The sequence below is a fragment of the Danio rerio genome, chromosome 15, assembly GCF_052040795.2.
Source record: "Danio rerio strain M-AB ecotype USA chromosome 15, GRCz13ab, whole genome shotgun sequence".
Taxonomy (NCBI): Eukaryota; Metazoa; Chordata; class Actinopteri; order Cypriniformes; family Danionidae; genus Danio; species Danio rerio.
In genome coordinates this window covers 536,554-551,772 of record NC_141035.1, presented here as the reverse complement: position 1 = coordinate 551,772, position 15,219 = coordinate 536,554, and the positions used below count along the sequence as shown (strand labels likewise).

The 15,219-nt window shown below is 41.0% G+C and overlaps 2 protein-coding genes and 1 long non-coding RNA gene across 7 annotated transcripts; 1 reads left to right on the top strand and 2 right to left on the bottom strand.

The window, feature by feature from the left end:
• The first annotated feature begins 411 nt into the window (after positions 1-411).
• Positions 412-7,139, top strand: si:ch73-144d13.5. Of its 4 annotated transcripts, none has more exons than XM_087283631.1 (3): positions 412-459; positions 977-1,106; positions 3,995-7,139. In XM_087283631.1, exons 2-3 carry the CDS (start codon positions 989-991, stop codon positions 5,065-5,067), a joined length of 1,191 nt encoding a protein of 396 aa, XP_087139757.1. In that variant the 5' UTR covers positions 412-459; positions 977-988; the 3' UTR covers positions 5,068-7,139. The 4 variants fall into 4 exon arrangements, with proteins under 4 accessions (XP_087139757.1, XP_087139758.1, XP_087139759.1 ...); XM_087283632.1 differs by having other exon boundaries at positions 412-516; XM_087283633.1 differs by having other exon boundaries at positions 412-516; positions 977-3,156; positions 3,454-7,139.
• Positions 2,737-8,037, bottom strand: LOC147840483 (uncharacterized). The gene is made up of 3 exons (XR_015509023.1): positions 3,623-8,037; positions 2,897-3,417; positions 2,737-2,825 (listed from the first exon to the last, which is right to left on the bottom strand). It is a non-coding gene; the product is annotated as an uncharacterized LOC147840483 (long non-coding RNA).
• A 1,983-nt stretch (positions 8,038-10,020) lies between these two features.
• On the bottom strand, positions 10,021-14,671 carry si:ch73-144d13.4. Of its 2 annotated transcripts, none has more exons than XM_087283611.1 (3): positions 14,619-14,671; positions 14,268-14,405; positions 10,021-11,292 (listed from the first exon to the last, which is right to left on the bottom strand). In XM_087283611.1, exons 2-3 carry the CDS (start codon positions 14,383-14,385, stop codon positions 10,226-10,228), a joined length of 1,185 nt encoding a protein of 394 aa, XP_087139737.1. In that variant the 5' UTR covers positions 14,386-14,405; positions 14,619-14,671; the 3' UTR covers positions 10,021-10,225. The 2 variants fall into 2 exon arrangements, with proteins under 2 accessions (XP_087139737.1, XP_087139738.1); XM_087283612.1 differs by lacking the exons at positions 14,268-14,405; positions 14,619-14,671 and adding exons at positions 12,384-13,038; positions 13,119-13,632 and having other exon boundaries at positions 10,021-11,365.
• Between the last annotated feature and the right edge of the window lie 548 nt (positions 14,672-15,219).

The following is a 15,219-nucleotide window of genomic DNA, read 5'->3' as shown; positions in this document are numbered from 1 at the left end:
AAAAATGACTGATTAAACACAGGGAAAGAGCTGCTGCAGTTGAAGTTTTAGAGCCTTTTTGTTAAAACCCAATTGGATCAATAAAAGGTATTGCTTAAATTCGTTCAGAGAAACCATAAACATAGGTCTGGAGATAAAAAAAATTTTGATTTATAAATGTGAAGCCATTCACTGTCTGTTTTTTATTATTTCATAACAAGAACAATAGCATGCATGATGAATACAATGCTTACATTTTTTCCACATCAAAAGAACAAATCAGTAGAAACCTAAAAATTAAATCACATAAATATATATATATAATATATATAAATTACAACAACAAAAAAAATCGCATAAGAAAATTATTCCAAAATCCACTCACTTTTGTTTTGGTTTCCCTTTTGTGAATGAGAGAGCGAGAGTGACGTCATAAGGCTGCGCCGCGATTACATATCAGCTGTGAGTCGGCTGTAGAAGGTGCGTGTTTTAAGCATTTTGTAACGTTTTTAAACCAATGCAAGCCTTTCGGCTGGTGTAAGTTCACAACAGATGCAACATCGCGTACCCGTTGCTTAATTTAACATACTAATACTTTATTTAACATTTCTAAACGGTGTTTTGTGCGAGTAAAGAGCATCTACGCGAGGAACAGAAGAGCTGCTTCTCATGTCACTATTTATATCGTCAATCAGTTCATCAGAAACACGAATTCAGTCACTGACAAACAGAGACGAGAGAAACGGAGCTTTTACAGAAACTACAGAAATTCCGAGTCAATTGAATCAAATGATTCAATTGACTCGTTTGAATCACCCCTGTCGACTCCTTCTGGCCAGACAGAGAAAAGAGGAGCGACTGATTTATTTGTTAGTCAATGTTGCTTTGTTATTATTGTCTGGTGATTTCACAATAATCTCAGTCTGCCTGACTATTGCACTAGAGAGTTGTTTGAGATTTGTTTTTCCTCAATGCTAATGATTGTGTTTATCTGCAGACTGTTATAAAGATGGCGTTTATTAAAGAGGAGAGTGAAGACATCAAGATTGAAGAAACATTCACAGTCAAACATGAAGAGACTGAAGAAGCTTTCAGAGTCAAACATGAAGATCCTGAGGAACAAACAGGTTGGTTTTCATCCTCAAAGCTCAACATTTGATCCTCATTCAGGATAATCAGTGAACCTTCATTTGGGCTGTAAGGCTGCATTTTAAAGTCATTTAATCTTTACACTAGACATCAGTGTTACTCTTATACCAGTTACTTTTATTTTATAAGTCTGTTTGTAAAATTGACTCAATCTCTTTCTTGGTCAAATGCAGATTTGATGGATTAAATTAATGATTAATACAAATTTATGCAAATCACTATAATGTATAGCCGCTTTAAGCCATATCTGTTTTCAATAGTCTCCAAAACAAACCATCGATATACAATAACTTGCCTCATTATCCTAACCTGCCTAGGTAACCTAATTACCCTAGTGAAGCCTTTACATGTCACTTTAAGCTGTATAGAAGTGTCTTGAAGAATATCTAGTCTAATATTATTTACTGTCATCATGCAGAAGAGGAAATAAATCAGTGATTAGAGATGAGTTATTAACACTATTATGATTAGAAATGTGCTGGAAAGTCTGCTCTCCGTTAAAAAAAAACTGAGGTAAAAAATAAACATTAATACATTAATCCATTAATACTATTCACATGCATACTATATAGAAGGTACTTTGCTAACAGTCCTGTAGTAAATTCAAGTTCTAACCTAGTACCTTCTAGAGTAGTTGTCAATATCGGATGCAGCCAATGTCCCTCCAGGGCTGGGATGGGCAACTTCGATCGTGGTGGGCTGGTGTCCTGTAGATTTTAGCTCTAATCCTAATTAAACACACCTGCCTGTAACTTTGCGATCCATGCCCCAGGGTATACTGGGTTGTCCTCAAGGTCTGAGATCTGTTCTTTTAGTCATGACGTATAGCTCATGCTCATAGTTGAGTGTAGGAGCGTACATTGACCAGTAAATTGATAGATTTGCCTTTTCGTTCAGTTCTTCCTTCACTACAAGAGACCAGTACATGGCTCACATTACTGCTGCCACTGCATCTATCCACCTGTCAGTCGCACTCTCCATTCTTCCCTCACTCCTAGATGCCTAAACTTCTTAACCTGGTGCTCTCTTGCAACATGGAGATGGACAGTCATCACACAGGATTAATTGAATATGTTGGTCTGATGGTTGATTGGGGGGTTGTCTTATTTTATTTTAGACCTTGTTACCTTCACCCTTCTTCCTCCCAAGTAAATGTATGTTAATAGGACACTGCATGTCAAAAACAGGGGTCACCAAACTTGTTCCTGGAGGGCCGGTGTCCTGCAGATTTTAGCTCCAACCCAAATCAAACACACCTGAACAAGATAATCAAGGTCTTACTAGATATACTTGAAACACCCAGGCAGGTGTGTTGAGGCACGTTGGAGCTAAACCCTGCAGGTAGAGGTCCAGATTTCTTTTGGCGTGGGAATAAATTTCCGAATAAAGCGCGGGAGCGGTCGGTAACAGGTGTATTTTTGGTTGGGAGCGGGCAGTCTAACAATATCGCTCCCGAGCGAGCGAGCATGCGTATGTATGTGTGTGAATGAGACAGCGTGATGCTGCGTTTAGCTTGTTTGTTGCTGTGTGTGTGTGTGCACGCGAATGGGAGAGAGCTTTGTGCTATGTGTGTGTATGAAAGAGCTTGATGTTGCTGTGTGTGTGTGTCACTACTCTCACCACCTGTGCCTTCAGTTATATCCGTGTCTAGGGCGCCAGTATAGAGAAGGCGGCATCCCCGACACTACCCTCACCATCTGCGCCCTCAGTTATATCCGCGTCTAGGGCGCCAGTATAGAGAAGGCGGCATCCCCGATACTACCCTCACCACCTGCGCCCTCAGTTATATCCGCGTCTAGGGCGCCAGTATAGAGAAGGCGGCATCCCCGACACTACCCTCACCACCCGCGCCCTCAGTTATATCCGCGTCTAGGGCACCAGTATAGAGAAGGCGGCATCCCCGACACTACCCTCACCACCTGCGCCCTCAGTTATATACGCGTCTAGGGCGCCAGTATAGAGAAGGCGGCATCCCCGACACTACCCTCACCACCTGCGCCCTCAGTTATATCCGCGTCTAGGGCGCCAGTATAGAGAAGGCGGCATCCCCGATACTACCCTCACCACCTGCGCCCTCAGTTATATCCGCGTCTAGGGCGCCAGTATAGAGAAGGCGGCATCCCCGACACTACCCTCACCACCCGCGCCCTCAGTTATATCCGCGTCTAGGGCACCAGTATAGAGAAGGCGGCATCCCCGACACTACCCTCACCACCTGCGCCCTCAGTTATATACGCGTCTAGGGCGCCAGTATAGAGAAGGCGGCATCCCCGACACTACCCTCACCACCTGCGCCCTCAGTTATATCCGCGTCTAGGGCGCCAGTATAGAGAAGGCGGCATCCCTGACACTACCCTCACCACCTGCGCCCTCAGTTATTTCCGTGTCTAGGGCGGCATTCCCGTCACTACCTTCACCACCGGCGCCCTCAGTTATATCCATGTCCAGGGTGGCAGAATAGAGAGGGCAGCTACCGCGACAGTACTCTCACCACCCGCGCCCTCAGTTATATCCCCGGTTTCACTTTAGGGTTGAGGGCGGCGTCACCGTCCGTTACTTAGAGCGGTAGTTTAGCCCTGTGTATAGCTGGGGGGGTTTCGGTTTTGCTCTTCCCCCAGCCCATTAGCAGGAACGGGTGCGGCGGGTAGAAAACGGAGCAAGTCGAGCTGCGGGACGATGAATGCTGAACATAAGCGGGAGTGGTCGGGTTTCGGGTAAAACCTGGCGGGTGCGGGTGGGATCAGGATTCAAAACTTAGTCCCATGCAGATCTCTACTTGCAGGGACACCGGCCCTACAGAAGCTGTGATAAAAGTTATGATGTCTGTTTTATGACATTTAATCAATATTTTGTCTTATTGTCCTAGATCTGATGCCACTGAAAGAGGAGAGTGAAGAAGTTAATGAAATGAAAGGGGAACCTCAATATGAAAATCAGAATTTCATAGCTGAAGGAAAATATTTTAGTTGCTCGAATAATGAAAAGACTTTATCAATAAAAAGAGCTCAAGACACTGGAAGTCAACAATGTGATAAGACTATCAGCAACAAAATAAACCATGAAAGATGTGTTAAATCTCGGAAAGGAAAGAAGTCCTACACATGCTCCCTGTGTGGAAAGAGTTTTAAACATACAGGACACTTTAAAGATCACATGAGAATTCACACTGGAGAAAAACCTTTCACTTGCCAACAGTGTGGAAAAAGCTTCAGTCGCAAAATAACCCTTCAAAGACATGTTAAAATTCACAACGAAGAGAAGCCGTACATGTGCCATCAGTGTGGAAAGAGTTTCATTCAAAAAGGATACCTTAAAGTCCACATGAAAGTTCACACTGGAGAGAAACCCTACACTTGCCCACAGTGTGGAAGGGGTTTCATTCAAAAAGGGAACTACAGAGTGCACATGAGAATTCACTCAGAAGAAAAACAGCACACTTGCCCTCATTGCGGAAAGAGTTTCAACCAGGCAGGACACCTTCGGGACCACATTAGAACTCACACTGGAGAGAAACCCTACACATGCCCTCTCTGTGGAAAGAGTTTCATTCAAAAAGGAAACTACAGAGTGCACATGAGAATTCACTCAGAAGAAAAACAGAATACTTGCCCTCAGTGCGGAAAGAGTTTCAATCAGACAGGACACCTTCGAGACCACATTAGAACTCACACCGGAGAGAAACCCTACACTTGCGCTCAGTGTGGAAAGGGTTTCAATCAAAAAAGTCACTATACAGTCCACATGAGAATTCACTCTGAAGAAAAACCCTACAATTGCGCTCAATGTGGAAAGAGCTTCAATCAAAAGGTACATTATACAGCCCACATGAGAATTCACTCTGGAGAAAAGCCCTACACATGCCCTCAGTGTGGAAAGGGCTTTAGCTGTAAATTGAGCTATAACAGACATATTGGTAGTCATAATGCAATAAAGACTTAAGGCGGGACACACCGTGCAGTTGGAACGTCGATGAGGGTCTGTAGCGCCGGTGTGTTCTAGATGTTGCAAAACACTCTTGTTTCAGTCTGCTGCCATCTGTTTCATGTGTTCATGTGCAGCTTTTCTGTCCAGGTAGGATCAGAAGAGTAAAAGACTCTTGAATTTTGGGACTTGGTCCAACACCTGAGACACTGATATTTGTTATTTTCTCAGGTCAGCAGGTGTGTTAGATGGCTGCCGATCTCTGTCCAAGATGATTTAAAGACTAGAGGCTTTTCTCCAGATGGCCAACAGTTCACAACTTTTCTCCAAGATTGTTTCTAGTTCAGAGAGTTTGTCCAAGATGTTGAATAACCTAGATCAGGGATGTGTAACTTCAGTCTTGGAGAGCCATTGTCCTGCAGAGTTTACATCTCGACATCTGGGTTCTTTTACCTGTCCTCCATTCTTACTGTCTTGAGGATTGGAACTAAATTTTGTTGGTTGATTATGACGTTACATCAGAACACAAGAATGCATATTGAGAAACAGCCACTGATTAGCTTGTCGAGGTGTCCTTGATTAGTGTCGAAGCAGAACTCGGCAGGACAATGGCCCTTCAGGATCCCTGATCTAGATTACCTCAAGGTGAAAGTCAGCCCAAATTCCCCTTCCAAGATTGGCACCAACCCAGAGTCTTTTTCTGAGTCTGCTGAGTCCTTGCGTCTGTGGAACGGGACACCTCGAGAAACACTTTAGAACTCACACCGGAGAAAAACCACACGGATGCACCGAGTGTGGGAAGAGTTTCACACAAAAAGAAAGCCTCGCCAGACATGCTGACATCCACAAAAGACAAAAACCCTACACGTGTGAACACTGTGGAGATCCTTTTGATCAACATGAAAGCCTTGAACTGCACATGAGAGTTCACTCTGGAGGAAAACCCTTCACATGCCCTGACTGTGGAAAAGGGCTCAACACAAAAGGACACTATAAAGCCCACATGAGAATCCACTCTGGAGAGAAACTGTACTCATGCCCTGAGTGTGGAAAGGGTTTCAATCATAACGGACACCTCAAGGACCACATGAGAGTTCACTCTGGAGAAAAATCCTACAAGTGCCCTCAGTGCGGACAGACTTTTTATCAACAAATCAACCCGATTTCCCACATAAGATATCACTCTGAGAAGTACTGTAAAAAATAATGTAGAGACTTTGAAGATCATATTAAAGATTTCTTAAGGACATTCCAGGAGGAGCACCAGCTCTGCACATTTTCCACGTCTTCTTAACCAAACACACCTGATTCAGGTCATCAGCTAATTAGCAGAGACTGATGACCTGTAATGGGTGTTACACACTAATGGCTCCAGCGTCAATTGCACATGTATGCTCCAGCGCAGCCTTCACGTGGTCGCATAGCCCTCACCGTCATGACGTGCACCTCTCAAAAAATGTAACTACACATTGCAACGATGCGTAGCCAAGCTCTGTGATTGGTCGACTTAGTAGCGCTGATGAGTGTGGGCGGGATTGAGAGCCGTGTGAACCAGTTGGAGCGAATGTTTACAAGTGTGGAGTCCCGTGAAGGAGCTCCAGATGAAAAACTTTGTTTTGTGTTTACCTTAGGATTGAAGTTATTGCACGTCTGCTGGTTGCCACTTCTGAATGAGCGAGTTTTAGCGTTTAGAAAAAAACAAAACACCAGCGAAGAAACTCATCCCAGAGGAACATAAACACCCACCGCCAGCTAGCGTTTCGGAAGTGTTATTGCGGGTAAACACAAACAGCGCAGAAGTACAGGCAAGGCATGTGCTGTGCGTCACGCCGATCACTCGATGCAGAAGTATAAACCAGACTTAAGGAGACATCCAAAACATGCAGTGTTGGTGGCAGTGGTGGATTTAGACCTGGGCAATATGGGCGATAGCCCAGGGCGTATCTTGCTGTGCGACGGCATGGGGAGATTAAAATGAGGCCAAGAAAAAAAAATTAGGTCTATAAAAGTTTTGAGATACCATTTACTTTATGTAAGTGTATTAATTTATAGTGGTAATCCAAGAATAAAGATGTTATGTGCTGTTCAAATTTGCATGCCCAAGTTCGTTATTCTTTATGTGCAACCGAAACAATGCTGGTGAAAGCAAACTGACGCCTGTGCACAGAAAACCCTTCCTGTGTGCCTCACGCTGCTCCTGCTCCTGCTCCCGGTGTGTTTACATGCATGGCGTTAAAATACATGCTGCTTATGCGCTGTGAAACTGGAGTAACATTTATGCAAAGGTGTTGGCACACAGCGAGCTTTTGCAAGTCGACAAAACTAAAGTTATAATATGATGAGGATCTTATTTTGACTATGCATGGCTATGAAGCAAAGAGATGAGTCAGGGAGGTATGAGGTTACTTACCTTATTGTATTAGAAGACTATTGATCAACAAGGGAAGCCTTCAGGTATGGTACTCTACACGGCTTAATATAAACTTCTCACCAAATCTAATCCCAAAACAAACTTCCAAACCTGCTCAAAAAACAATGTTCACTGCAGATGACTTTATTAAAGTTAAATGCCTATTCTTTTTTTTCTCTCATTATTTTATGTTGTTTAAGTAGCCAATAAAATAATTTAGTCTCTGTTGTTCTTTCAGTTTTAACAATCCGCTTCAATGCAACCGCTGAAGGTCCAGTTACTTAAAATATCATTGCCATGTGAAACTTTAAATATAAACACATTGCAAGTGTTTTTATTTTTTTAACATGCTTTGGAAAAGTGAAATCAAACAGAGGTCAAATACACCACTTCACAACCACATTTGAAGAAACATGAAATGACCCTTCAAAGATTTACTCGTAGTTCACATTCAGTTTTGTGGTCGACTTCAATTATCAGAGTTAATGTTCATCAGTTCAGATATAAAGATAATAAGAGGATGTACAAGAGGCACCATCATGAAAAAAAAAAACATTTCTCAGCTTTCATTTACATTTAAACAAAAAAAGTGCCATGGGCATGAATAATATCAGGCTTGACTGTATTTGTACTTTGTTTTAATGAAAACAATGTAATACTGATTGGTCAACTTGCTTCTGTGGTGTGAATTGGTCGTATTGTGTTATGCTTACACAACCCATCTAAAAAAACACCTATCTGAACCCCATTAAATAGGTTGGGATGTATACCATTTCCAACCTTCTCAATAGGACTCGGTGGGTATTTTCTGAACAATCATTTTAATACATGTTCAGTGCATTATGACAAGCAATTGAGAAGAGTGATCAAAAAGTGTTTTATTAAAGCAATAACAACATACATGTGTTTAATCCATGTTTAAACAATATTTAGAACCCTTTTAACTCTTCATTACAAATTTACAAATGTTAAATGACTTCACACAATGCTCAAGGTCTGCTATGCATATCTGGAAGCGTCAAATAGTGGTAAATAAATGTGGAAGAACGAGACATTTTAATTAACTTTGCCTGGTTCTGGGTTCAGCTTAGGGACTTGGAGTGTCCTCTGTGAAAGCAGAGGTATGTTTTCAGTGCTGTCACACCTGTAGTGCTTCTCTTATGGTCCAGATCAAGGTTATAAATTATGCATTTTCAGCCATTTTGTTTCTGTTTCACATCAGACCGAATGCTCTTAACCAGGAGTCACCTATCTCGGTCCTGAAGGGCCGGTGTCCCAGCAGGGTTTAGCTCTTAACTTGCCTCAACACACCTGCCTGGGTGTTTTAAGTATACCTAGTAATGCTGCTGTCACACTAGAGTTTGAGCTTGCGAAATTCTGTTATACGGTAAACAGGGGCAGGATTAATCAAGATGATTGGACACTTAAAGCGAGCGATTGCTCCATGTTTTAAATTTCTGTCCAGAGAGCTCATGTTTTCATCCTCGATTGGTCTCACGCAGGTCAGAGTTCACCAAGCTTGATCCTTACATCGCATTGAACTGCGAAACTTGTTGCACGAGCTTGCGTTTCTGGTGTGATGCATTGGCGTGCATATTAATGTAAGTCTATGGGGAGGAAAGTCTAGTGTACTGCAGCTTTAACACCTTGATTAGCTTGTTCAGGTGTGTTTGATTAGGGTTGGAGCTAAAATCTGCAGGACACCGGCCCTCCAGGAACAAGTTTGGTGACCCCTGGTCTTACCAAACCAGTTGAAACGAACCATAAAAGCAGTCACAGGACATCTACATCAGTCACTGGCTAGACTAATTTCCCGAACTGCAGTTTGATTGGTCAGAGGTAAACTTGTGTCCGCAACACACTGAAGTAAATGAAGAGCAGAGGAAAAGTCAGCAGGCAGTATGGACCCACTCACAAGGAGGGGTGGGGGGCGGGTGGAGTCGTCGCAAACTGAAGAGCGGGAGGTGGGGAGAGTGGGAATGCGGGGGCATTTCGGATCATTTTGGAAGGACACTTTCTATCCAAGACTAAAAAGGGCATGTGCACTGCACAGGCTGAGCCCAATGTGTGCACATGCCTGCTCCCAACTTCCAGGTGCAGCGATCCTGCCCTTTGTAGCTGGTTTATTCTGGGAAATTTTCTTAGCCCTTGGTTTCAAGTGTGATCTTGAAAAATCTTCGTTCGAAGGGGTATCTACCCTTTCCCTTAGCCCTACGCCTTCATGCTAAAGAGAATTGGGACACCCCTTCCCCTTCATGGGAACGTGCAAAACGTGGGGTAGGGAAAGGGCTAAGGGGTAGAATTGGTATCGGGCCGTAGTTTTTCTCCACTGTGAATTCTCACGTAGACCTCAAGGTTTCCATGTGGAGTGAAATTCCACACGGAGAGATTTTATTTGTAGATAATTTTTTTTTTTTTTAATTAAAAAAATCATTTTATTTATTTATTTAAATTTCATTTAATTTAACTTTTTTTAATTTTATTATTTTTTATAATTATTATTTTAATTTAAATGTTTTTATTTTATAAAAATTGTAATTATTTTTTTATTGAATTTAATCTTTTATTTTTTTGTACTTTATTTTTATTTAATTCAATACATTTTTTTAATTTCATTTTAAATGTCATTTTATTTTTATTAATTTAAAAAAAAAATTTTTACCATAATTTAATATTTTTATTTAATTTTGATTGTAATTTTTTTAATTTTCATTTAAAGTGAATTCGAGGTCTCCTTTTGTTAGAAACTCCAATACGATGGCAGCTTTAAGGCGTTTCTTCCTTGTGGGATTTATTGTGTCTGGTAAGGCTTACTTTCTGTGTGAAACTCTTCCCGCACTTAGAGCAAGAGTAGGGCTTTTCTCCAGTGTGAACTGTGATGTGAACTTCAAGGTGTGCACCATGACTGAACTTCTTTCCACACAGAAGGCACTTGTAGGGTTTCTTTCCACTGTGAGTTCTCACATGGGCTCCAAAGTGTGGCATTTGATCATAACCCTCTCCACACTCAGGGCATGTGAAGGCTTTCTCTCCAGAGTGAACCTTCATGTGGAACTCCAGGTGTTCGTGCTGACTGAAGCTATCTCCGCACTGCTCGCAGGAGTACGGTTTCTGTTGTTTGTGGATTTTAACATGTCTGGAAAGGCTTAGTTTATAGATGAAACTCTTTTTGCACAGAGGGCATGTGTAGGGTTTCTCTCCAGAGTGGATTCTCATGTGGACTTTGTATTGTCCTACATGAACAAAACGCTTTCCACACTGAGGGCAGGTGTAGGGTTTTTCTCCAGTGTGAATTCTCACATGATCTTTAAGGTGTCCCGTATGATTGAAACCCTTCCCACACTGAAGACAAGAGTAGGGTTTTTCTCCGGTGTGGATTCTTGTGTGAACCTTGAGGTCTCCTGCTTCTTTAAAACTCTTTCCACACTCTTGGCAGGTGTAGGGTTTCTCTCCCGTGTGGATTCTCATGTGGACATTACAGTGTCCCACTTGTCCAAAGCTCTTTCCACACTCAGGGCACTTGTAGGGTTTCTCTCCAGTGTGAACTCTCATGTGATCTCGAAGATATCTTCTTTTATTAAAGCTCTTTCCACACTCTTGGCATGTGTATGTTTTTTGTCCTTGGTGAATCTGAATGTGTCCTGGTAGGTTTACTTTTTGACTGTAAGTGCTTCCGTGTCGTTGATAAATGAGATAACATGTGCTTCCAGGATTTAGTTCTGAGAAAGCCTTTTCAGTGTTTGAACCGTCTTCAGCAATGTAATCATGATCATTGTGAGGTTTCTCTTCCGTTTCATTAATCACTTCACTCTCTTCCTTCAGTGGCATCAGATCTAAAGCAGAAAAACATCATTTTATTCCTGTCAGATGTCATCAAAACAGGCACCAACACATTCAGACCAATGACTGTGAAAAATATGGACGACGCGACAGCCCATTTTCCCATTGAACGCCTTGAGGGCAAAACGCCTGCTTGACGGGCACAAACTGTCGCAAAAGACTGCTGAAATTGGAGCCTTGACATGCGCAGAAGGATTGTCTGATGGAGCCAGAGGAGGAGCCGCGAAAATGAGCGGAGTCGAGCTTCCAACCAAACGCTTTATGTAAAATCAACCACGCCCCCCGAACTTCTCAGCATGCGTTTGCTGTCATATCAACACAAATGGATGTAATAACGTTAACAAATATGAGGGTTTTATATATTCAATCGCGCCAGCTCCGGGCCGCAGCTCATAACCTACTTGCGGCGTCGCGGGCTGATTCCGGCTCGCTCGGCCACATCTGGCTCAATTGACTCGGGCAGTGAGTCCAGGCATCCGGAGTAGGTCCAGCAGAGGTAGTCAGTCTGAGCTCTGAGGGGTAAGTCTCCGGCAGGCGAGAATCTAGCCGGAACTGGCCCGAGTGTATTTTGCTATCTGGGTGGCTAGGCGTGTATCAGCAAACTAATAAAGCCCGAAAAAAGCCCTGACCTTAGCGAATAAACAGTGTTCCACCAGGATCATGTATGTCAGAAACTGTAGTTTACTGCTGAACTCATTATATCATGGTAAAATAACACAGAAATCGAATAATAACACTTCAGTCTCCTGCCGAAGCTCAGACACGCTGCTTTGAGAAACTGTCAACCACAGCTGTCAATCACGATGACACGCCCAGCATTAAATTACTGCTAAAAACAAACTGTTTACAAAAATGAAGATCTGCACCTATTTCAGCACAATAACCAGTGCCTTAATCCACCAGAACCATCTTTCGGGACATTTTATTGCAAGTGTAATAATTTTTTTTATTTGGGCTCAAGTCTCCTTCATTAACACGGAGGAGGCGGGCTTTATGACTTGTACTGCAGCCAGCCCCCAGGGGGCGATCTAACGGCCGAGACCTTCACTCAAACGCAGGCTTGCGGCACACTTGATTCAGACACCTAATTCATAGATGATGCCTAAAACTGCGTGCACGAATGTCTGGCCAATATCAAACCTAAAACCAGCTTTACTGAGCAAGGAGGGGATTGGTTTTCTAAAGTATTTTGCAGTTCACGCTCCAGGGCTTGTGCAGCTTCACGAAGCAGCAGAGGAACAGACTTCACCATGTTAATTCTGCCAATTGTCCCAAATAGTCCTCGCTGCAGCTGCAGCTAATCTAATACCCGCCTTGCAGAAACGTCCACCGTATGTGGGCATGGCCAGCCCAGAATGCGTTTTTAATTTCACATCAGCGTTCATTCGTCGCGATGTATAAAATGAAAATGGATTGTTTATTTTTTCATTTTAATTTAGCAGCAAACATTGCACATATGTCTTGGAAAATGCTAGCTGAAATACAGAAATGCCAACGCAATCTCACGGCAATTCGTAACTTTTTGATTTAGTGGCTAAATCGTATGAATTTGTACGATCTAATTCGTACAGTTTAGTACGATCTGCTCATCACCCAATGACGGTTGGGGATAGGTGCCACACCTCCTTTTTAAAATTGTACATTTTCGTACGACTAAACTTATACAAATTAGTATGAATTAACCACTAAACTGACTAATCGTAAAATACGTTTCCTCGTGAGATAAGGCTGGAAATACACTGCCATTTAACATATTGCGTTAGCGCTTTGTGGATTACATTTCACAATGAATTTGGCTACACACATCCCACGGTGTTACACTGAAAATGTAATCCTGTGTGTCCTAGACATGAGTGTAAATGCGTTTAAGACAGAGGTGGGCAAACCACAGCCCGCGGGACATATGTTGTACATTTGACTCAAATTATATAATATTTGCTGTTTAAATGTGGTCATTTTTGTCATAGAATACATTTTCCATGCATAAATCCACTTTAAAAAGTTATTTTATCAAAGCCTTGTGGTTTAACAAGTGTTCTGACGATTGATCTGTACAATCTAACAGCAGTGCACATCAGATTAAATAGTAAACTTTAAGAATTATTTTCAATGTCTTAATCTGCGATTTTTTTCTATCAGACAACATCTTTTCTATTCTCTACTGTAAAAACTACAACATTATTATTATATTTTATAAGGGATTATTTCATTGTTTTAAGATGATTGATAAGTAAATATAAATAGCAGTGCAAATTCATTTGACTCGATAATAACTATACAAAAGAAATCTGTTTTGTGTTAATGTGACATGTTTCTGTCTGATATTACATGTTCCATGCACACTGCCACTAGAAATAAAAGTTATTTCTTGAAGAATTTGACATGTGGCAAACTTCTCGTGGCCCTCGGGTCTAAAAATTTCCCCATCACTGATTTAGGACAAATAACATTTAAATGATCATATTGCTACAGTTTCTGCTTGCACTTTATACTCATATAATATATATATATATATATATTTATATTTATATATATATATATATATATATATATATATATATATATATATATATATATACACGTGTGTGTGTGTAAGTGTCTATGCATTTAATTAATGATAGGAATAATAATTCTAGAAATTAAGAAATGTATTCTTTTTATAAATGTTACACAATTTTAGTTAAATGTTTTTAATCAATCGGAACATATCCGGAAAACACTGAAATCTGTATTTATACAGATGAATCACATCCCTGTACAACACACATGTGTTTAGACAATGCTGATTTGAGTATTCCATGTTGAAATAAAATTAAAAAAACATATAGTATGGTTTGGGCTACTTGTATAGTGAAAACCTGGCAACCCGGCATTCTGTGCACATTAAAAAAAGACTTTAATGAGGATTAGTGTGGATCCAGAGATCTGAATGAGGATCAAATGTTGAGCTTTGAGGATGAAAACCAACCTGTTTGTTCCTCAGGATCTTCATGTTTGACTCTGAAAGCTTCTTCAGTCTCTTCATGTTTGACTGTGAATGTTTCTTCAATCTTGATGTCTTCACTCTCCTCTTTAATAAACGCCATCTTTATAATAATCTGCTGTTCTGTGGGCCAGAATACAGTCCGGATCAAGTCAGTTATTTCCACTGTGGAAAGTTATATAGTATCTGTAATGCGTCTTATATGAATACCGAGTATCCAATTTCTCAACAGCGTTATATTAATCGATTTTACGATGTTAAATCATTGACAGCATTATCAGAACGACCTACAATGATTTATGAATGTTGTGCATGAACAACTTTAAAAACACGCACCTTGTCCAGACGAACAGCAGACAACGGGTGAGCTGAGCGCGGCGCATACTTCTGGCGTCACACGCCGCACAAACATAATAAAAGTCCCGATCCCACACATCATTAAAATGACTTGATATAATCGTGTTACCATTCAAATGCATTACAACTGTTAACATTTATAATTTTTTAAAAGGGAAAAAGTCACCCAAAGCCACAACATTATAATTTTTGTATAATAATATTAAGATTAAAAACTACAATAAATGTCAGCAATTAAAAAGGGGAAAGGTTCGTTTTTATGAGAGAATTACACTTTGCACTAACAAATCTATGACTAATCATCATCTAAATTATTGTTAAGTGTAAATGTGTGTTTTTGATAAAAAAAAATCTGTTAAATATTTCACAACAGTTTATCTAAAATGAACTATTCTCCAGGAGATTAAATAAATACAAGTGACACACTATAAATTAACATTTTAAATAAAGAAATACGCATATACACACAGTTATCTCTGTATATTTCTTATCTCTGTATGTTGTGGTAAAGTAGTGCAGGAGATAAATGTGATTACATTTCTCCTGTTTCTGATTAATAATATGGCAACTCTAGACATTT